Consider the following 21,307-nt stretch of genomic DNA (forward strand, 5'->3'; position numbering starts at 1 on the left):
TTGGCCGAGAGGCTGCTTGCGCCCGCCCCCTCGTGGTGTCAATCCCCGCGCGTCACCACGCCTCCGGGGGGCCGACCTCAGCGCGGCGGGGGGCGGAGCAAACCTCCCCCGCTGCCCAATGAACACCCTCGTTACAGCGCCGCTCCCTCTTTTACCCAATCAGCGCCCGCTTTGCAAAGCGGCGCTGAGCGGGATCTCTGCGAGCGAGCCGGCCCCTCCCTCCTCCCTTTAACAACCAATAGAGCGGCGCGTTACAAGCGGCGGGCCGGCGGCGGGCCAATAGCCGCGCGCCTTACAGGGCGGCGCGGGCCGGGGAGGGGGAGGAGGGCGATGGCGGCCATTTTGAGCCGGGCCCAGCCGCGGCGCCTCCATGGCCGGGCGGCGGCGGCGGCGCTGAGGCGGCGGCGGCGGCGGCGCCATGGACGTGAGGCGGCTGCGGGTCAACGAGCTGAAGGAGGAGCTGGGGCGGCGCGGCCTCGACACCCGCGGCCTCAAAGCCGAGCTGGCCGAGCGGCTGCAGGCGGCCCTGGAGGCGGAGGAGGCCCGGAGGGGGCCCGGCGGGGAACAGGCCCCTGACGGACACTGTAAGGGCCCCCCCGGGACCCCCCGGGACCCCCGGGCCTGCCTCGGTAGCCCCCCCTCTGTGGCGTGGTAGCCCCCTGGGCCTTCACCGGTAGCCCCCGGTAGCCCCCGGCCTGTCTCCGGTAGCCCTCGGTAGCCCTCGGGCCTGCCCCGGTAGCCCCTGCACGTCCCCGGTAGCTCCCCCTCCGTGGCGTGGTAGCCCCCTGGGCCTTCCCCCGTAGCCCCCGGGCCAGCTCCGGTAGCCCCCAGCCTGTCCCCGGTAGCCCCCGGTAGCCCCCAGCCTGGCCCCGGTAGTCCCCGGTCTGTCCATGGTAGCCCCCGGTAGCCCCCAGCTTGCTCCCAGTAGCCCTCGGGCATTCCCCGGTAGCCCCCAGCCTGTCCCCAGTAGCCCCCAGTAGCCCCTGGGGCTTTGCTGGTAGCCCCCAGTAGCCCTTGGGCATCCCCCAGTAGCCCCCAGGCCTGTCCCGGTAGCCCCCAGCCTGTCCCCAGTAGCTCCCAGTAAACCTCGGCTTATCCCTGGTAGCCCCCAGCCTGTCCCCAGTAGCCCCCAGTAGCCCTTGGGCATCCCCCGGTAGCCCCCAGCCTATCCCCAGTAGCCCCCGGTAACCCATGGCTTATCCCTGGTAGCCCCTGGCCTATCCCCAGTAGCCCCTGGGCCTGTCCCAGTAGCCCCCAGCCTGTCCCCGATAGCCCCCGGGCCTTTGCCAGTAGCCCCCAGCAGCCCTGGCCTGTCCTTGGTAGCCCCCGGTCTGTCCCCAGTAGCCCCTGGGCCTCCCCCAGTAGCCCCCAGCCTGTTCCCAGTAGCCCCCAGTAGCCCCTGGTTCATCCCTGGTAGCCCCCAGCCTGTCCCCAGTAGCCCCCAGCCTGTCCGCGGTAGCTCCTGGTAGCCCCCAGCCCATCCCCGGTAGCCCCCAGCCGTGCCCCCATTAATTTGCGGGACCCCTTTCCCCTCCATCCACCCTTTGACCGAACACCGCTACCCTCCTCCATTCCTTTTCCCCAATTCTCTCTTTTTTTCCCCCAAAAAACCCCAGACGCCGACAACCACGGCCCCCCCAGCGAGCCGCAGGGCTACCAGCCCTACGAGCACGGCGCCCCCAAACCCGACCCCGAAACGGGCTACGACCGGCGGCCCTTGGACCACGACCCCCCCCTCCTGCACCCAGGTGAGACCCCTTTTCCTTCCCCCCCCCCCCAGGTGCATTTTATTACCGGGGGGGGGGCACCGGGGGGGGGTTCCACCCCCCCATCCCAACCCCCCCCCTTTTTTTCCCCGCAGAACGTCCCCAAGCCGGACGCCAAACCCGAAGACCCCACCCCCCCTTACAACGTGCCCCCCCCCGGCTACAACCCCCCGGCCCCCAATTACAGCCTGCCCCCCCCTCCCACCTACAACGCCCCCCCCGCCTCTTACGGCCCCCCGCCGCCCCCCCCCCCGACCGCTTACACCGCTCCTCCAGCTTACGGCGCCCCCCCGACGGGCTACAACCCCCCCACACCGGGCTACAACCCCCCCCAGCCGGCTACAACCCCCCCCCGACTTACAGCGCGCCCCCCCCCAGCGGTTACGGGACCCCCGCTTACAACGCGCCCCCCCCCCCGCCGCCCCCAGCCGGTTTTGGGGCCCCCGGCCCCGCTTACAGCGCTCCCCCCCCCCGGCGGTTACGGCGCCCCCGACCCCTCGCAGCCCCGCACCCAGCAGCAGCCCCGCAAGCGGCCCTACGAGGAGCAGCGGGGTCGGGGTTACTACGAGCACCGCGAGGAAAAGAGGTGAGAACGTCAAAAAAAGGGTTTTCAGCCCCAAAAATTTAAATTTTGGGGGGGGTGCTGAGCGCTGCCTCCCCCTCAGGGGCCGGTCGCCGCAGCCCCCCGCTGAGGATGAGGAGGAGGATTTTGACGACACGCTGGTGGCCGTCGACACTTGTGAGTGCCCCAAAAATGAGCGGGGTTGTTTCTCCTCCCCGCGGTGATGTAAATTGACCGAAATCGGGTTTTTTCTCCCCAAGATAACTGCGACCTGCACTTCAAAGTGGCCCGGGACCGGTACAGCGGCTACCCCCTCACCATCGAGGGCTTCGCCTACCTCTGGTCCGGCGCCCGCGCCACCTACGGGGCCCGGCAGGGCCGGGTCTGCTACGAGATGAAGGTGAGACCCCGACAACCCCAAAACGGCCCCAAAAAAACCCCAAAAAACTCCTAATTTGGCACCCGCTCCGCAGGTTAACGAGGAAATCTCCGTCAAGCACCTGCCGGCCACTGAGCCCGACCCCCACGTGGTGCGGGTGGGGTGGTCGCTGGACTCCTGCAGCACCCAGCTGGGTAAGAGGTGCTGAAAGTGATGCTTTTTTGGGGCAGAAAGGTGTTTTTTGGGGGCAAAACGGCTTTTTTTTGGGCAGAAAGGCTTTTTTTGTGGGTAGAAAGGCTTCTTTTGGGGCAGACAGGCTTTTTTTTGGGGCAGAAAAGCCTTTTTTTGGGGGCAGAAGGACTTGTTTTGGGGGCAGAAAGGCTTCTTCTGGGGCAGAAAAGCTTTTTTTGGATGGCAGAAAGGCTTTTTTTGGGGGCAGAAAGGTCTTTTTTTAGGGCAGAAGGGCTTTTTTTTGGGGGCAGAAGAGCCTTTTTTGGGCAGAAAGGCTTCTTTTGGGGGCAGAAAGGCTTTTTTTTGGAGCAGACAGGCTTTTTTTTGGGCAGACAGGCTTTTTTTTGGGGTAAACAGGCATTTTTGGGGCAGAAAGGCTCTTTTGGGGGGCAGAAAGGCTTCTTTTGGGGCAGAAAGGCTTTTTTTGCTGCTTTTTTTTGGCTCACCTTGTGTTCTCCGTGCCCGGCCAGGCGAGGAACCTTTCTCCTACGGCTACGGCGGCACCGGCAAAAAATCGACCAACTGCAAATTTGAGAATTACGGTGAAACCTTCGCCGAAAATGACGTCATCGCCTGCCTCGTTGTGAGTCTCCCCGGCCCCAAAACCTCTCCCTGGCCCCAAAACCCCCTTCACCCGGCCCCAAAACCTCTCCCTGGCCCCAAAACGCCCTTCACCCGGCCCCAAAACCTCTCCCTGGCCCCAAAACCACCTTCACCCAGCCCCAAAACCTCTCCCTGGCCCCAAAACCACCTTCACCCAGCCCCAAAACCACCTCAGCCCCAAAACCTCTCCCCAGCCCCAAAACCCCCTTCACCCGGCCCCAAAACCTCTCCCCAGCCCCAAAACCCCCTTCACCCAGCCCCAAAACCACCTTCACCCGGCCCCAAAACGTCTCCCCGGCCCCAAAACCTCTCCCTGGCCCTTAAACCACCTTCACCCGGCTCCAAAACCTCTCCCCAGCCCCAAAACCACCTTCACCCGGCCCCAAAACCACCTTCACCCGGCCCCAAAACCCCCTTCACCCGGCCCCAAAACCTCTCCCTGGCCCCAAAACCACCTTCACCCGGCCCCAAAACCCCCTTCACCCAACCCCAAAACCTCTCCCCGGCCCCAAACCCTCTCCCCGGCCCCAAAACCTCCTCCGGGGGTTGTTTTCACCGAATTTTCTCCCCGTTTTGGGCAGGATTTTGAGTGCGGGGAGGAGGTGGAGCTGTCCTTCATGAAGAACGGGAGGTGGCTGGGGGTGGCGTACCGCGTGCGCAAGGAGGCGCTGGGGGGCCGCGCGCTTTTCCCCCACGTCCTGGTGAAGAACTGCGCCATCGAATTTAATTTCGGCCAACGCGACGCCACCTATTTCGCCGTCCCCCCCGGCTTCACCTTCATCCAGCACCTCCCCGTGGCCGAGCGCGTCCGTGGCACCTTGGGGCCGAAAAGCAAAGCCGAGTGCGAGGTCCGTGGGGTCTCCGGTTTTGGGGGAAAACTCTTGGTTTTTTGGAAGGGCTCTTCCAATTTTGATGGTTTCTCCGTTGGGTAGATCCTGATGATGGTCGGGCTCCCCGCCGCCGGTAAGACGACGTGGGCCGTCAAGCACGCGGCCGCCAACCCCTCCAAAAAATACAACATCCTGGGCACCAACGCCATCATGGACAAGATGAGGGTAAGGCGGCGACGTGTCGCGACAGCAGGGCCCTCGTCGTGACAGCAGGGTCCTCGTCGCGACGCCGGGGGCTTTGTTGCGACGCCGCGGGGCCTCGTCGTGGTGCTGCTGGGGTTCCTGGTCGCGACATGCCATGTCCCTCGTCGCACTGCTGCTGTGGGTCCTTTGTCGTGACATGCTGGGGTCTTTTGTCGCGATAGCACTGAGGTCCCTGGTCGCGACATGCTACGGGTCTCTGCTTATAATGTCACCGTGGGTCCCGTGATGTGACACGGTCCCTTCTCGTGACACATTGGGGTCCCTGGTCGCGACATGCCACGCGGTCCCTGGTCGCGACATACCAGGGTCTCTGGTCGTGAGGCTCACTGGGGTCCCTGGTCGCGACACAGCATGTGATTCTTGTCACGACATACCGGGGTCCCTGATCACAACATGCTGAGGGTCCTCGGTCACAACACCATGGGTCCTCGTCACGACATGTCACGTGGTCCCTCATCGCGATGCGATACGGTCCCTGCTTATTGCAATACTGTGGGTCCCTTGTCGTGACATGATACAGTCCTTGCTCGTCGCGACGCCGTGGGTCCTTCATTGCGACATACCACGCAGTCCCTGCTCATCGTGGCACAATGCAGTCCATGCTTGTCACAACACAGGGATCCCTCGTTGCGATACCAGGGTCCTTTGTTGTGATGCTGGGTCCCTCATCGCGACACCACGGGTCTTTCATCACAACACTGGGTCCCTTATCGTGATGCCTGGTCCCTCGTCGCGATGCTGGGTCCCTCGTCACCACACCGCAATGCCCTCATCACGACACTGGATCCCTTGTCACGACACCAGGGTCCTTGTCACGACACCACGGGTCCTTCATAACAACACCGGGTCCCTTGTTGCGACACTATGATGCCCTCATCGCGACACCAGATCCCTTGTCGCGACACCATGGGTCCTTCATCACAACACCGGGTCCCTTGTCGCGACACTATGATGCCCTCATCGCGACACCAGATCCCTTGTCGCGACACCATGGGTCCTTCATCACAACACCGGGTCCCTTGTCGTGATGCCATGGCTCTCTCCTTGCGATACCGGCTCCCCTGTCGCGATACCGGCTCCCCTGTCGCGATACCGGCTCCCCTGTCGCGACACCATGGCTCCCTCCTTGCGATACCAGCTCCCCTGTCGCGACGTCATGGCTCCCTCCTTGCGATACCAGCTCCCCTATCGCGATACCAGCTCCCCTATCGCGATATGGCGCGCCCTGAGCGTCTTCCCCCTGCAGGTGATGGGGCTGCGGCGGCAGCGCAACTACGCAGGGCGCTGGGACGTGCTGATCCAGCAGGCCACGCAGTGCCTCAACCGCCTCATCCAGATCGCCGCCCGCAAGAGGCGCAACTACATCCTCGACCAGGTTTGGGGGGGGGGGGACACAGCCACCGGGACCCCCCCCAGGGGGGCACACAACCACCGGGACCCCCCCCAGGGGGCACACGGCCACCGGGACCCCCCCCCCGGGGGGTGTCACGACCCCAAATCCTTTCCCTGCTCATTTTTTGAGCTCCCCGATGAGCTGCTTGAGGGTTTTTTTCACAAATGGCTCTCCCCCAATCCCCAAAAAAGCCCCCCCCGAGTCCCAAATGCCCCCCCAAATCCCAAATAACCCCCCCAACTCCCCCCAAGTCCTCCTGACTCCCATAAAACTCTTCCAAGTCCCAAATAATCTTCCCAAGTTTCCCCCCAAATCCCCCCCCAAATCCTCCTGAGTCCCAAACAACCCACCCCAATCCCCCCAAACCCCCTCCTGAGTCCCAAATATCCCCCAAATCCCAAATAACCCCCCATCTCCCCCCAAACCCTCCCACCCCCATTTAACCCCCCAAATCCCCCCTAAAAACCCTCCCGAATCCCAAACAACCCCCCCCAATCCCCCCAAAACCCCCTCCCGAGCCCCAAATCCCCCCCCAAATCCCAAATAACCCCCCCCAACTCCCCCCAAAAAACCCTCCTGACTCCCAAAAAACTCTTCCAAGTCCCAAATAATCTTCCCAAGCCCCCCCCAAACCCCAAAAACCCTCCTAATCCCCATATAACCCCCCGAATCTCCCCCAAAATCCCTCCTAGTCCCAAACAACCCACCCCAATCCCCCAAAACCCCCCTTCGAGCCCCAAATCCCCCCAAATCCCAAATAATCCCCCCAGAAAAGCCCTTCGACTCCCAAAAACTCTTCCAAGTCCCAAATAATCCTTCCAAGTTCCCCCAAATCCCTCCAAAAATCCTCCTAAGTCCCAAACAACCCCACCCCAATCCCCCAAAAACCCCCTCCCGAGCCCCAAATCCCCCCCAAATCCCAAATAATCCCCCCAGAAAAGCCCTTCTGACTCCCAAAAACTCTTCCAAGTCCCAAATAATCTTTCCAAGCCCCCCCCAAATCCCCCCAAATACCCTCCCAAGTCCCAAACAAGCCCCCCAATCCCCCCAAAACCCCCTCCCGAGTCCCCAAATCCCCCCCAAATCCCAAATAACCCCCCATCTCCCCCAAAAAACCCTCCTGACTCCCATTTAACCCCCCAAATCCCCCCTAAAAACCCTCCCGAATCCCAAACAACCCCCCCCAATCCCCCCAAAACCCCCTCCCGAGCCCCAAATCCCCCTCCCAACCCCCAAAAAACCCTCCCAGCTCCCAAATAACGCCTTTTTCCCCCCCCCTCGCCCCCAGACCAACGTTTACGGCTCGGCCCAGCGGCGAAAAATGCGTCCCTTCGAGGGCTTCCAGCGCAAGGCCATCGTCATCTGCCCCACGGACGAGGACCTGCGCGACCGCACCATCAAGAGGACGGACGAGGAGGGCAAGGACGTCCCCGACCACGCCGTGCTCGAGATGAAAGGTGCCCTTTTTGCCCCAAAAAAAGGTCATTTTGGGGGTCCAAATCACCCTCGAAACCACGAAATCGTGATTTATAACCCCCTGTTGGATTTTTTGGGGGGAAAAGCCACTGCAAGTCCCCAAACTGTCACTTTTCCCCTTTCTGTTTTATTTTTTTTGAGAAAAAAGCACTGCAAGTCCCCAAACTGTCACTTTTTCCCATTTCTATTTGAATTTTGGGGGGGGAAAAAGCCCAACTTGTTCCCGCTCTGTTTTAATTTTTGGGGAAAAAACCCTCAGTGAGCCCACAAACTACCACTTTTCCCCTTTCTATTTTATTTTTTTGGGGGAAAAAAGCACTGTGAGCCCCCAAACTGTCACTTTTTCCCATTTCTGGTTAATTTTTGGGGGAAAAAATGTCTTGTCCCCACTCAATTATAAATTTTTTGGGGAAAAAGTCCCCACTGATCCCCCAGACTCCTCTTATCCATGCTCTGTTTGAATTATTTTGGGGAAAAAAAAACAATGTGAGCCCCCAACCTGCCACTTTTCCCCTTTCTATTTTATTTTTTTTGGGGGGAGAAAACACTGCAAGTTCCCAAACTGTCACTTTTTTCCCATTTCTGTTTTAATTTTTTGGGGAAAAAAAAGCCCAATGTTTTCTCTCGCTTGTTTTAATTTTTGGGGAAAAAACCCTCAGTGAGCCCCCAAACTGCCACTTTTCCCCTTTCTATTTTATTTTTTGGGGGAAAACAGCACTGCAAGTCCCCAAACTGCCACTTTTTCCCATTTCTATTTGAATTTTAGGGGGAAAAAAGTCCAACTTGTTCCCGCTCTGTTTTAATTTTGAGGGAAAAAACCCTCAGTGAGCCCCCAAACTGCCACTTTTCCCCTTTCTATTTTATTTTTTGGGGGGAAAAAGCACTGCAAGCCCCCAGACTGTCATTTTTTCCCATTTCTCTTTTAATTTTTTTGGGAAAAAAACATCTTGTCCCCACTCAGGTCTAATTTTTTTGAGGAAAAAAACCCTCAGTGAGCCCCCAAACTGCCACTTTTCCCCTTTCTATGTTATTTTTGGGGGGAAAACAACACTGCAAGCCCCCAAACTGTCACTTTTTCCCATTTCTGTTTTAATTTTTTGGGAAAAAAAAGCCCAACTTGTTCCCGCTCTGTTTTAATTTTTGGGGAAAAAACCCTCAGTGAGCCCCCAAACTGCCACTTTTCCCCTTTCTATTTTATTTTTGGGGGGAAAACAGCACTGCAAGTCCCCAAACTGTCACTTTTTTCCCATTTCTGGTTAATTTTGGGGGGAAAAAAGCCCAACTTGTTCCCGCTCTGTTTTAATTTTTGGGAAAAAAACCCTCAGTGAGCCCCCAAACTGCCACTTTTCCCCTTTCTATTTTATTTTTTGGGGGGAAAACAACACTGCAAGCCCCCAAACTGCCACTTTTTCCCATTTCTATTTGAATTTTAGGGGGAAAAAAGCCCAACTTGTTCCCGCTCTGTTTTAATTTTGGGGGAAAAAACCCTCAGTGAGCCCACAAACTACCACTTTTCCCCTTTCTATTTTATTTTTTGGGGGGAAAAAAGCACTGTGAGCCCCCAAACTGTCACTTTTTCCCATTTCTGGTTAATTTTGGGGGGAAAAAAAAACAACTTGTCCCCGCTCTATTTTAATTTTTGGGAAAAAACACTTGTGAGCCCCCAGATTGCTACTTTTCCCCTTTCTATTTTATTTTTTTGGGGGGGAAAACAACACTGCAAGCCCCCAAACTGTCACTTTTTCCCATTTCTGGTTAATTTTGGGGGGAAAAAATGTCTTGTCCCCACTCAATTATAAATTTTTTGGGGAAAAAGTCCCCACTGATCCCCCAGACTCCTCTTATCCATGCTCTGTTTGAATTATTTTGGGGAAAAAAAAACAATGTGAGCCCCCAAACTGCCACTTTTCCCCTTTCTATTTTATTTTTTTGGGGGGAAAAAAGCACTGTGAGCCCCCAAACTGTCACTTTTTCCCATTTCTGGTTAATTTTTTGGGGAAAAAAAACATCTTGTCCCCACTCGGTTCTATTTTTTGGGGGGAAAAACCCTCAGTGAGCCCCCAACCTGCCACTTTTCCCCTTTCTATTTTATTTTTTTGGGGAAAAAAACACTTCAAGCCCTGAGACTGCCACTTTTTCCCATTTCTGTTTTAATTTTGGGGGAAAAAAACATCTTCTCCCCACTCAGTCCTAATTTTTTTGGGGAACCCCCCCCGATGAGCCCCCAAACTGCCACTTTTCCCCTTTCTGTTTTATTTTTTGGGGGGAAAAAGCACTTCAAGCCCTGAGACTGCCACTTTTTCCCATTTCTGTTTTATTATTTTGGGGAAAAACCCATCTTCTCCCCAAAATTAGAACTCAGTTCTAATTTTTTTGGGGAACCCCCCCCCCCGCGTTGAGCCCTTCCCCAGCCGCCTCCCTCCCTTTCTTCCGACCCCCCTCTGAAAACCCCTCCCCCCCACACCCCTTCTTGCTGCGGGGCTGTCCGAAACTCCCCAAATTTGGGAAATAACCCCCAAAATAATTTAATAATTTTAATTTTTCCCCCCCCCAGCTAATTTCACGCTGCCCGAGGCGGGCGATTTCCTGGACGCCGTGCTCTTCGTGGAGCTGCAGCGCGAGGAGGCGGCCGAGCTGGTGCGGCAGTACAACGAGGAGGGGCGCAAAGCGGGGCCCCCCCCCGAAAACGCTTCGACCGGGACGCCCCCGGTCGGGGCGCGGCGGCGGCTTCCAGCCCCGTTTCGAGGGCCGGGGGGGTGCCGCCGCGCCCCCCCCCTCGGCTGGGGGGACCCGGGGGGGCTTCCAAGGCCGGGGAGGAGGCGGGGGGGGCTTCCGAGGAGGGGGCGGCGGAGGAGGTGGAGGTAAGGACCCCCCCTCTAAGCCCCCACCCCAAAAAATAAAACCCTTTTTGTGTGTTTTTAGCTCTGGGGGGGGCACCTCTCGGTGGTCCCTGGGTCTCTCAGAGGGGTTTTGGGGTTTGAGGATCCCCAAAATCCTTCCTGAGTGTCCTGTGGGGGGGGGGGATTAAATTTTTTGGGGTGGGGGTCCCCACTGAGGTCCTTCTGCATGTCCTGGGGGGGTTATTGGGGTCTTGAGGGGGGGTATTGGGATTTTGGGGGATTATTGGGGTCTTGGAGGGGTTATTGGGGTCCTGGGGGGGGATTATTGGGGTCCTGGGGGGGGGGTTATTGGGGTCTGGGGGGGGTTATTGGGGTTTTTTGGGGGGCTTTGGGTCTTCACCACTCCCACAGGGAGCTCTGGGGGGGGCTTTGGGGGTCTTTGGGGGGGGGGTCTTCATCATTCCCAGGACCCTGAGACCCCCAAACTTCCTTTGTGTCCCGGGGGGGGGGTCTCGGGGTCGGGGGCCCCCCCTTGTACCCAGGTCTCAACCCCGGGGGGGGCTTTGAACCCCTCGAGCCTGCCCTGGGGGGGTCCCAACCCCCACACACATCCCGGGGGGGGGCAATTTTGGGGCTCAAACCTCAGCAATCGGAACCACCCCGTGCCCCCCTCACCCTAAACCCCCCCCCACCTTAATTACCCCCCCCTCACCTTAATTACCCCCCCCCACCTTAATTACCCCCCCCCCTTTTTAATTCCCAGCCTTCAACCGCGGCTCCTACGCCCCCAACCGCTGGAGCAACCCCCCCCGCGACGGCCCCCCCCCCGCCGCCCCCACCGCCCCCCCGCCCCCCCCACCCCGCGGCGCCTACGGCCGCAGCCCCCAACCCCGAAGCAGCTTCAGCCCTGCCCGAAACCCCCCGGGGGGGGCCACGGGGGGGGGCTCGACACCGACACCGACTCCAACCCCGGGGGGGGGCAGCTACAAAACCAGCAGCGGGGGCACCCCCCCGCCAACAACCCCCCCGCCACCTACAGCCAAGGACAGCAGGTACAAAACCCCCCCCCCCGCGCCCCAAAAACCTCACCCTAGACCCCTGGGACCCCCCCCGGGGGGAAGGGGAGCACCCTAAGGTGCCCCCCGTGCCCCCCCCCATTTTGTTATCCCCCCCCCCCAGCCCGGGTACAGCCAGCCCTATGGCCAGGGGGGGTACACGAGAGTTACCCCCCCGGCTACAGCTACGGCAGCTACAGCGGCTACAGCCAAAGCTACCCCCAGGCCCCCCCCCGCCCGCCACGGGGCAGGGCTACGGCCAGAACTACGGCCAGTACCAACAGGTGAGGGGTTTTGGGGTCAATTTTTGGGAAAAAAAAGCACTTTTTGGGGTGAAAAAGGCCCTTTTTGGGGGCTTTCGGGGGAAAAATTGGGGGGTTTATGGTGGGGTGGAAATGTGGGAGGGGGTGGGAAGGGGGTTGGTTTGGGGGGGTTTGTTTTTTTGGGGGGGGTTTTGGGGTTTTGGGGTTTGTCATGTTTGGGGTCTTTCAGTTTTGGGGTTTGGTTTGGGTGTTTTGGGGATTTGGTTTGTTTTTTTTTGAGATTTGGGGTTTTGGGGGTTTGTCTTGGTTTGTTTTTTGGGGGGTTGGGTTTTGGGGGTCTGACTTGTTTTGTTTTTTTGGGGGGTTTAGGGTTTGTCTGGTTTGGAGTGTTTTGGGGATTTGGTTTGTTTTTTTTTGAGGTTTGTTTTTTTTGTGTTTTGGGGTTTGTCTTGGTTTGTTTTTTTGGGGTTTTGGGGTTTGTATGGTTTGGATTTTTGGGGGGGTTGGGTTTTGTCTTGGTTTGTTTTTGGGGGGGGTTGGGGTTTGTGTGGTTTTGTTTTTTGGGGGGTTTGGGGTTTGTCTTGGTTCGGTTTTTTTTTTGGTTTTGGGGTTTGTTTTGTTTTTGTTTTTTGTGGAGAATGGGATATTTGGGTTTGAAATCCCTCCCCCCAGTCCCCCCCCCCCCCCCCAAATTCTCTCTCGGATAGCAGGGTTTTGGGTTGAAATCCCCCGTTTTCTAGGGGCTGGGGTTTTTGGGGTGAAAATCCTTGTTTTCTGGAGGATGGGGCTGGGATTTTGGGGTGAAAACCCTCCTTTTTTCTAAAGGACAAGATTCTCTTTACTTCCCCACAACCAGAGCCAGAATTTTGGGTTGAAATCCCTCCTTTTTCTCCCAGCGAGACCCAAAACCCTCCATTTTCTATATGTGTGGGGGGGAGGAAAAGAAAAACTTTCCCATCACCTGGGGACAGAATTCGGGGCTAAAACCCCCAATTTCTTTTTCCCAACCAGCCTCTCCCTCCCTCGCGGCTCTCTTTTTTTTTGTCGTTTATTTAATTTTAACCGTTTTCCCCGTTTTTTCCCCCAGTATGCCCAGCAGTGGAGCCAGTACTACCAGCACCAGAGCCCCTGGCCCCCCTACTACGGCAGCTACGACTACGGCAGCTACGCCGGCAGCTCGCAGGGGGGGGCCAGCGCCCAGTGACCCCCCCCCGACAACCACCGAGAGTCCCTTTTTGGGGCGATTTCCGCCTTTTTCCGGCGTTTCCAGCAGCTCCGCAACAAGAGGCATGCGCCCCGCCCCTCTCGTTTTTCTCCATCTGTTTAAAAAGAAAAACACAACAAAAATCGATATTTTTAACCTCAAACAGACTGGGATCTTAAAAAAAAAAAAAAGAAAAAAAAATACATTTTGGAGAGTTTTTTTTCCTAATTTTGGACTTTTCCTCCCCGTTTTGGGCCCGTTTCAACCCCTGGGCTGGGGCCTTGTTGGGCTCGTTTTGGGGTCCCCCCCCCCCGTCTGTCTGTCCCCCCCCATCTGATGGTGATTTTGCTTTTTCTCCTCCCACTTCTTCCTTTTTTTTTTTGTTTGTTTTTGTTTTTTTTTTAGCTATTTCGGGAACTTTTTACTGTGTGCCCCCCCTCCCCTTGGCGTTTCAGGTGAGGAAGGAGAAAAAAAAAGACAAAAAACTACCAATAAAAATGAGGAAAAAAAAGTGAAAAGTGAGCGGTCGCCGGCCCTGCCTCGCTTCTCGGGGGCCCTGCCTCGTTTTTGGGGGGGATTTGGTGAAAATGGGAAAAATAGGAGGGAAAAATGAGGGGAAAATAGGAAAAAAATGAGGGAAACGAGGGAAAAAATGAGGAAAGGAGGGGAAAAAGGAGGGGAAAATAGAGAAAAATGAGGGAAATGTGAGGGAAAAATGAGGAAAGGAGGGAAAAAGGAAGGGAAAATAGGGAAAAATGAGGGAAATGTGAGGGAAAAAATAAGGAAAAATGAGGAAAAAATGAGGAAAGGAGGGGAAAAGGAGGGGAAAATAGGGAAAAATGAAAGGAGGGAAAATAGAGAAAAGTGAGGGAAAAATGAGGAAAAGAGGGGAAAAGGAGGGGAAAATAGGGAAAAATGAGAGAAATGTGAGGGAAGAATGAGGAAAGGAGGGGAAAATAGAGAAAAATGAGGGAAAAATGAAGGAAAAATGAGGGGAAAATAGAAAAAAATGAGGGAAATGTGAGGGGACAATAGGGGAAAAAAGGAGGAAAAATGAGGAAAGGAGGGAAAAAAGAGGGAAAATAAGGGAAAAATGAGGGAAACGTGAGGGAAAAATGAGGAAAGGAGGGAAAAAAGGAGGGGAAAACAGAGAAATGTGAGGGGAAAATTAGGGAAAAATGAGGAAGAAATGAGAAAAGGAGGAAAAAATAAGGAGAAAAGAGGGAAAATGAGGGAAACGTGAAGCAAAAATGAGGGGAAAAGAGGGAAACGTGAGGGAAAATTGAGGAAAATAAGAAAATACAGGAGGAAAAATGAGAGAAACAAAGGAAAATATAGGAAAATAGGGAAAAATGAGGTAAAGATTGAGGAAAAATGAGGGAAATGGGAAGAAATAAGGGAAAATAGGGAAAAATGGGGAAAAATGAGGAAAATTGGGTAAAAAAAAGGCATTTGTTGGCCCTGCTGTGCTTTCTCTGGGGCCCCTGCCTCGTTTGGGGTGGATTTGGTAAAAACGGGCTGTGTTTTTTTGGCATCGGTGACCTTTGACCCCGCCGGGGGGGGGGGGCGGAACCAAAGTGCTGCGGAACCCAAAGTTCGGGGCCGTGCCCCCCCCCCCCCCCCCACCGGACCCCGGAAGTGCCGCAGGGCGGCGGGATGGCGTTGGCGGCGGGTGAGGCGCGAGGCGGTGTCGCACTCAAACGGGGCCGGGCGGCTCCGCACCGGGACTTGGGGGGGGGTTGGGGGTCCGGGGGGGGGGGTCCGGGAGCGGAGATTTGGGGCCCCCCCGGTGCCCCCCCGCCCCCCGAGGCCTTGCGAAGCCCCCCGGTACCGGGGTCCGTCGCTAATTTGTGTCCCCCGGAGCCCCTGCGGCGCCCCCCGGTCTGGGGTCCGTCGGTGATTTGTGTCCCCCCGGGCCCCCGCGGGGTCGCACTGGGTTCCGGGGAACTTTGGGGCTCCCTCCTGCTCCCTGTGGGGGTCCCCGGGGATTTTGGGGTCCCCCGCGGGTCCTTTTGGGGTCCCTGAGGGCTTTGGGGTCCCCATGGGGCTTTTTGGGGTCCCCATGGAGGTTTTTGGGGTCCCTGAGGGCTTTGGGGATCCCCCCTGGGTCCCTTTGGGGTCTCTGAAGGTTTTGGGGTCCCCATGGATCTTTTTGGGGTCCCTGAAGGTTTTGGGGTCCCCCACGGGTCCTTTTAGGGTCCCTGAGGGCTTTGGGGATCCCCCCCTGCATCCCTTTGGGGTCCCCCTGAGGGTCCCTTTTGGGTCCCTGAGGGTTTTGGGGTCCCCCTATGGATCCTTTTGGGGTCCCTGAGGGCTTTGGGGTCCATCCTTGGATCTTTTTGGGGTTCCTCCATGGATCTTTTGGCGGTCCCTGAAGGCTTTGGGGTGCCCCAGGAGATCTTTGGGGTCCCCCGTGGGTCCTTTTGGGGTCCCCCAGGAGTTCTTTGGGGTTCCTCCATGGATCTTTTTGGGGTCCCTGAAGGCTTTGGGGTCCCCATGGGTCCTTTTGGGGTCCCTGAGGGCTTTGGGGATCCCCCCTGCATCCCTTTGGGGTCCCCCTAAGGGTCCCTTTGGGGTTTCTGAGGATTTTGGGGTCCCCATGGATCTTTTTGGGGTCCCTGAGGGTTTTGGGGTCCCCTATGTGTCCCTTTAGGGTCCCCTACAGGTCCTTTTGGGGTCCCTGAGGGCTTTGGGGTCCCCCAGGGGTCGTTTTGGGGTCCCCCAGGAGTTCTTTGGGGTTCCTCCATGGATCTTTTTAGGGTCCCTGAAGGCTTTGGGGTCCCCATGGGTCCTTTTGGGGTCCCCATGGATCTTTTTGGGGTCCCTGAGGGCTTTGGGGTCCCCATGGGTCCTTTTGGGGTCCCCCATGGATCTTTTTGGGGTCCCATTTCCCGCACATCCCCCCTCTGTCCCCTCCCCCCCAGGTCCCTCCCTCACCCCACACCGAGCCGCACCCCGCGACCCCAAGCCCCCAAAACGTCCGAGCGGGACGCCCCGACCCCAAATTGGGACCCCGAGACCTCGAATCGCGACCCTATGGCAACGTGGGACCCCGAAACGTCCCCCGAGGAGCCCCCCGTGAAAGAACAAGACCCCAAAAAGATGAAACGGGGCCCAGCGTCCCCGAATCACGACCCTAAAACAGAGTGGGACCCCAAAACGCCCCCCGAGGAGCCCCCCATGGCAGAAGACGACCCCAAAACGCCCCCCGAGGACCCCCCCGCGACAGACCCAGCCCCCGAAGCGCCCCCCGAGGGCGACCCCGCGGTCGAGGGTCCCCCCTTTGTGGGATCGTCCCCAGGGGGCTGGAACCCCGAAGATTTTGGGGGGGCCTGGCCCCGAGGTTGCGGAGCCCGCACCCGGCTCCGCAACCGGCGCTACGCGGCCCTACGGCAGCTCATCGCAGGTCGGGGGGGGGCTTTGGGGGGGCTTTGGGGTCTTTGGGGGGCTTTGGGGTCTTTGGGGGGGATTTGGGGTCGTTGGGGGGGGTATTTGGGGTCTTTGGGGGGGCTTTGGGGTCTTTGGGGGGGCTTTGGGGTCGTTAGGGGGGGCTTTGGGGGGGCTTTAGGGTCTGGGGCGGATATTGGGGTCTGGGGGGATTTGGGGTCGTTGGGGGGACTTTGGGGTCTTTGGGGGGGATTTGGTGGGGATTTGGGGTCGGGGGGGACTTTGGGGTCTTTGGGGGGGCTTTGGGGTCTTTGGGGGGTCTTTGGGGTCTCGGGGGGTATTTGGGGTCTGGGGGGGGGATTTGGGGTCGTTGGGGGGGGCTTTGGGGTCTTTGGGGGGACATTTGGGGTCTTTGGGGGGGTATTTGGGGTCGTTGGGGGGGCTTTGGGGTCTTTGGGGGGGCTTTGGGGTCTTTGGGGGGGATTTGGGGTCTGGGGGGGGATTTGGGGTCTTTGGGGGGTCTTTGGGGTCTCGGGGGGGTATTTGGGGTCTGGGGGGGATTTGGTGTCGATGGGGGAGGTATTTGGGGTCATTGGGGGGCTTTGGGGTCTTTGGGGGGCTTTGGGGGCTTTGGGGGGGATTTGGGGTCGTTGGGGGGGCTTTGGGGGGTTTTGGGGTCTTTGGGGGGGATTTGGGGTCGTTGGGGGGACTTTGGGGTCTTTGGGGGGGCTTTGGGGTCTCTGTGGGGTCCTGAGGGGTCTTTTTGGGGTCTTTGGGGGGGCTTTGGGGTCTTTGGGGGATTTGGGGTCGTTGGGGGACTTTGGGGTCTTTGGGGGGGATTTGGGGGGGGCTTTGGGGGGTATTTGGGGTTTTTGTGGGGGGCTTTGGGGTCTTTGGGGGGGCTTTGGGGTCTTTGGGGGGTATTTGGGGTCTTTGGGGGGCTTTGGGGTCTTTGGGGGGGCTTTGGGGTCTTTGGGGGGTATTTGGGGTCTGGGGGGGGATTTGGGGTCGTTGGGGGGGATTTGGGGTCCCTGGGGGGGTCCTGAGTGGTCTTTTTGGGGTCGTTGGGGGGGCTTTGGGGTCTTTGGGGGGGGGCTTTGGGGTCTTTGGGGGGTCTTTGGGGTCTCGGGGGGGTATTTGGGGTCTTTGGGGGGCATTTGGGGTCATTGGGGGGGGCTTTGGGGACTTTGGGGGGGATTTAGGGGCTTTGGGGGGGATTTGGGGTCCCTGGGGGGTCCTGAGGGGTCTTTTTGGGGGTCTTTGGGGGGCCTTTGGGGTCTTGGGGGGGTCTTTGGGGTCTTGGGGGGGCTTTGGGGTCTTTGGGGGGGATTTGGGGTCTCGGGGGGGTTCTTAGGGGGTTTTCAGGGTCCCTGGGGGGTCTTTTTGGGGTCTCTGGGGAGTCCTCATGTTCCTGGGGGGGTCTTTGGGGTCCCTGGGGGGGCCTTTAGGGATCTGGGGGGGCTTTGGGGGCACTTTGGGATCTCGGGGGGGGGGGGGGGCCTGGGGGGGTTCTCAGCGCCCTGGGGGGTCTTTTTGGGGTCTCCGGGGGCTCTTTTCCCCTTTTCCCCTCGGACTTCAGCTCTCCCATCCTCTTTTTACGCCCCCCCGTTTTTTTTTTACTGTCTTTTTTCCATTCACCTATTTTTTTTACCCCCCCCCCCAATTTTTTTTACCCCCACCCCAAATTTTTTTTAACCCTTTCCTAGCCGGCGAATACTTCAGCGAGGAGGAGATGCGGGCGCGGGAGCCGCTGCTCTACGAGCAGTACATCGGGCGCTACCGGGGGGCCGAGGACCCCCCCCCCATCACTTCAGGACCCCCCCACGCCCCCCCCCAAGGCGGTGCCCCCCCCGGGACCCCCCCCGGGCTGACGGCGCTGCTGCTGCGCTCGGTGGAGGAGGCGGCGGTGCAGCGGCGCCTGCGGCGGCAGCGGCTGCAGGACGGCGACAGCGAGGGTCAGAAATTGAGGGGGGGGCGCGGGGGGCGTGGGGACACTTGAGGGGGGGCGCGACCCCCCCAAAAAAAAATTGGGGGGGGGGAAGTTGGGTGGTGGTATCTTTTAGGGGTGAGGGGGAGGGTGGTGGGGGGGGATAGAGGGGTTTTGGGGGGGTTTGGGGGGAAAATTGGGAGGGGAGGGGTTAAGGGATGTGGGGGGGGTCACTCTATGATTTTTGGCCCCCCCCCCAAAAAAAAAATAAAATTGAGGGGGGGGGAAGCTGGGTGGTGGCAGCCTTTAGGGGTGGAGGGGGAGGGTGGAGGGGGGGGATAGAGGGGTTTTGGGGGGGTTGGGGGGAAAATTGGGAGGGGGGGCGGTGAGGGAGGTGTGGGGGGGGTCACTCAATGATTTTTGGCCCCCCCCCACCAAAAAAAAAAAATTGAGGGGGGGGGAAGTTCGGTGGTGGCAGCCTTCAGGGGTGAGGGGGAGGGTGGAGGGGGGGGTAGAGGGGTTTTGGGGGGGTTGGGGGGGGAAAATTGGGGGGAGGGGGTGAGGGAGGCGGGGGGTCACTCAATGATTTTTGGCCCCCCCCCCAAAAAAAAAAAAGAGGAAGAGGAGGAGGAGGAAGCAGAGCACGGGGTCCCCGACGCGGCCGAGCGGGCGCTGCTGCGCGAGGAGTTCACCAGCCGCATGCACCAGCGCTTCCTGGACGGGCAGGACGGGGACTTCGACTACAGGTAAAAACAAAAAAAAACCCGGGGGGGGGGCACAAAAAATCCCGGGGGGGTCCCCTAAATTCTCCCTGACCCCCCCCTGGTGTCTCTGTCCCCCCCCAGCCAAGTGGATGAGAACCCCGAGCTGGACAACCTGGACATCGTCTCGCGCGACGCCGAGGAGCGCTACTTCGACGCCGAGGAGCCCAGCGCCGCCCCCCAGCTCGATTAGGGCCCCCCCACAAATAAAAGGGACCCCCCCCAAATATATGGACCCCCCCCAAAAAAGGGGAGCCCCCCCAAATAAAATTTAACCCCCCCCAAAGTGTTTGGTGCTGGTGTTTTGCTGTGCCACCCCTCAAGGATCTTTGCGCCGCCTCCCCAACTGAATTAGGGCCCCCCCCAAATAAAAGGGACCCCCCCAAAAATAAAATTGACCCCCCCTCAAATATATGGACCCCCCCCAAAAGGGGAGCCCCCCCCAAAATAAAATTACCCCCCCCGAAGTGTTTGGTGCTGGTGTTTTGCTGTGCCGCCCCTAGAGATCTTTGCGCCGCCTCCCCAACTCAATTAGGGCCCCCCCCCAAATAAAATTACCCCCCCCAAAATAAAATTGACCCCCCCCAAATAAAGAGGAGCCCCCCCAGATAAAACTGACCCCCCCCAAATAAAATTGACCCCCCCAAGGTGTTTGGTGCGGCGTTTTGCTGTGCCGCCCCTAGAGATCTTTGCGCCGCCTCCCCAACTCAATTAGGGCCCCCCCAAAATAAAATTACCCCCCCAAAAATAAAATTGACCCCCCAAAAATAAAGGGGAACCCCCCCAAATAATGGGGAGCCCCCCCAAAATAAAATTACCCCCCCAAAGGTGTTTGGTGCTGGTGTTTTTGCTGGTGCCGCCCCTAAAGATCTTTGCGCCGCCTCCCCAACTCAATTAGGGCCCCCCCCAAATAAAAGGGACCCCCCCAAAAATAAAATTGACCCCCCCCAAAATAAAGAGGAGCCCCCCAGATAAAACTGACCCCCCCCAAATAAAATTTACCCCCCCCAAAAGGTGTTTGGTGCTAAACATTCACTGCAGCCCCCCCCCCCAGATCAAACAGTGCCCCCGCCCAAATAAAACTGACCCCCCCAAATAAAATTACCCCCCCCCCCAAATAGCTACCCCCCCCCCAGATAAAACAGACCCCCCCCAAATAAAATTACCCCCCCCCCCGGAGCTGTTTGGCGCCGTTTTGCTGTGCCCCCCCCCCCCAGGATTTTTCCACCGCCCTCGCTCGGTGTCTGCGGGGGGGGGCCCGAACGACTGCCCCCCCCCCGCGCCCCCCCCCTGCGCGTCACCACCCGGCTGCGGCGGCTTTTTTTAGGGGGGGGGGGCACCCAAACATCCGGACCCCCCCCCATGGTGGCTGGAACGCCCCCCCCCACTGTGCCCCCCCCCAAAAAATTATTTCCCCCTCCCCCGGTCCCGGGGGGGGGCCATTTCCTGCCCCCCCCCCCCCCGGAAGGGTATTTTTAGCCTGGCGGGGGCCCTTCCGTCCCCGGGGGGGGGGCCGGGTGTCTGCAGACAGGCGGGGGGGGGGCACAAAGAGGGGGGGGCAGGATAAAATGGGGGGGGTTAGAAAAAAAAGGGGGGGGGCAGGATAAAAAATTGGGGGCAGGATAAAAATGGGGGGGTCCCAAATTCTTGGGGGGGCTCCTGGGGGGGTCTTAATGTTGGAATCTTTTTTTTTTGGGGGGGGGCGTCTGGGTCTCTTTTTTTGGGGGGGTCCTTTATTTTGGGGGGGGTCCCCAATTCCTGGGTACCTTTGGGGGTCCCCAAATCCTTTTGGGGGGGGTCCCACTATGTGGAGCTCTGTGGCCCCCCCCCCCCCACAACCCCCCCACCCCCATTTCTCCTTCCCCCCACCCCAAAATTTCCCTTCCCAACCCCAAATTTCCCTTCCCAGCCCCCCCAATTCTCCTTCCCAACTCCCCCACCCCCAAAATTTCTCTCCCCAACCCCCCCATTTTTCTTCCCAACCCCCCCAGTTTCTCTTCCCACCTCCCCCACTCCCAAATTCCTCTTCCCAACCCCCCCAAAATTTCCCTTCCCAACCCCCCCCACCCCAAAATTTCCCTCCCCACCCCCCAAATTTCCCTTCCCAACCCCCCCCACTCCAAATTTCTCTCCCCTAAGCCCCCCCCAATTTCTTTTCCCACCCCCCCAATTTATTTTCCCAACCCCCCCACCCCAAAATTTCTCTCCCTAAGCCCCCCCAATTTCGTTTTCCGACCCCCCCACCCCAAAAATGCCCCTTCCCATCCCCAAAACTTCCCTTTCCAACCCCAAATTCCCCTTCCCAACCCTCCCAAATTCCTCTTCCCAACCCCCCCACTCCCAAATTTCTCTCCCCACCCCCCCAG

At 58.6% G+C, this 21,307-nt stretch overlaps 2 protein-coding genes across 2 annotated transcripts; both read left to right on the plus strand.

Annotated features, from left to right (window-relative positions):
- Window positions 1–302: 302 nt before the first annotated feature.
- HNRNPUL1 (heterogeneous nuclear ribonucleoprotein U like 1) lies at window positions 303–13,388 on the plus strand. The gene is given in 21 exon segments (XM_072030120.1): window positions 303–584; window positions 1,617–1,751; window positions 1,869–2,113; window positions 2,116–2,229; window positions 2,231–2,352; window positions 2,432–2,505; window positions 2,589–2,728; window positions 2,802–2,901; window positions 3,409–3,521; window positions 4,123–4,389; window positions 4,474–4,596; window positions 5,882–6,010; window positions 7,317–7,485; window positions 10,059–10,194; window positions 10,196–10,365; window positions 11,108–11,250; window positions 11,253–11,396; window positions 11,524–11,557; window positions 11,560–11,624; window positions 11,627–11,683; window positions 12,750–13,388. Coding segments are annotated over 21 exon segments (2,763 nt in total). The 5' UTR covers window positions 303–418; the 3' UTR covers window positions 12,867–13,388.
- Window positions 13,389–15,902: 2,514 nt separating this feature from the next.
- Window positions 15,903–19,227, plus strand: CCDC97 (coiled-coil domain containing 97). Its single transcript, XM_072030025.1, has 4 exons — window positions 15,903–16,272; window positions 17,960–18,208; window positions 18,797–18,926; window positions 19,026–19,227. Exons 1-4 carry the CDS (start codon window positions 15,903–15,905, stop codon window positions 19,132–19,134), a joined length of 858 nt encoding a protein of 285 aa, XP_071886126.1. The 3' UTR covers window positions 19,135–19,227.
- Window positions 19,228–21,307: the final 2,080 nt, after the last annotated feature.

Source organism: Anas platyrhynchos, chromosome 33 (assembly GCF_047663525.1).
Source record: "Anas platyrhynchos isolate ZD024472 breed Pekin duck chromosome 33, IASCAAS_PekinDuck_T2T, whole genome shotgun sequence".
NCBI classification, from domain to species: Eukaryota; Metazoa; Chordata; class Aves; order Anseriformes; family Anatidae; genus Anas; species Anas platyrhynchos.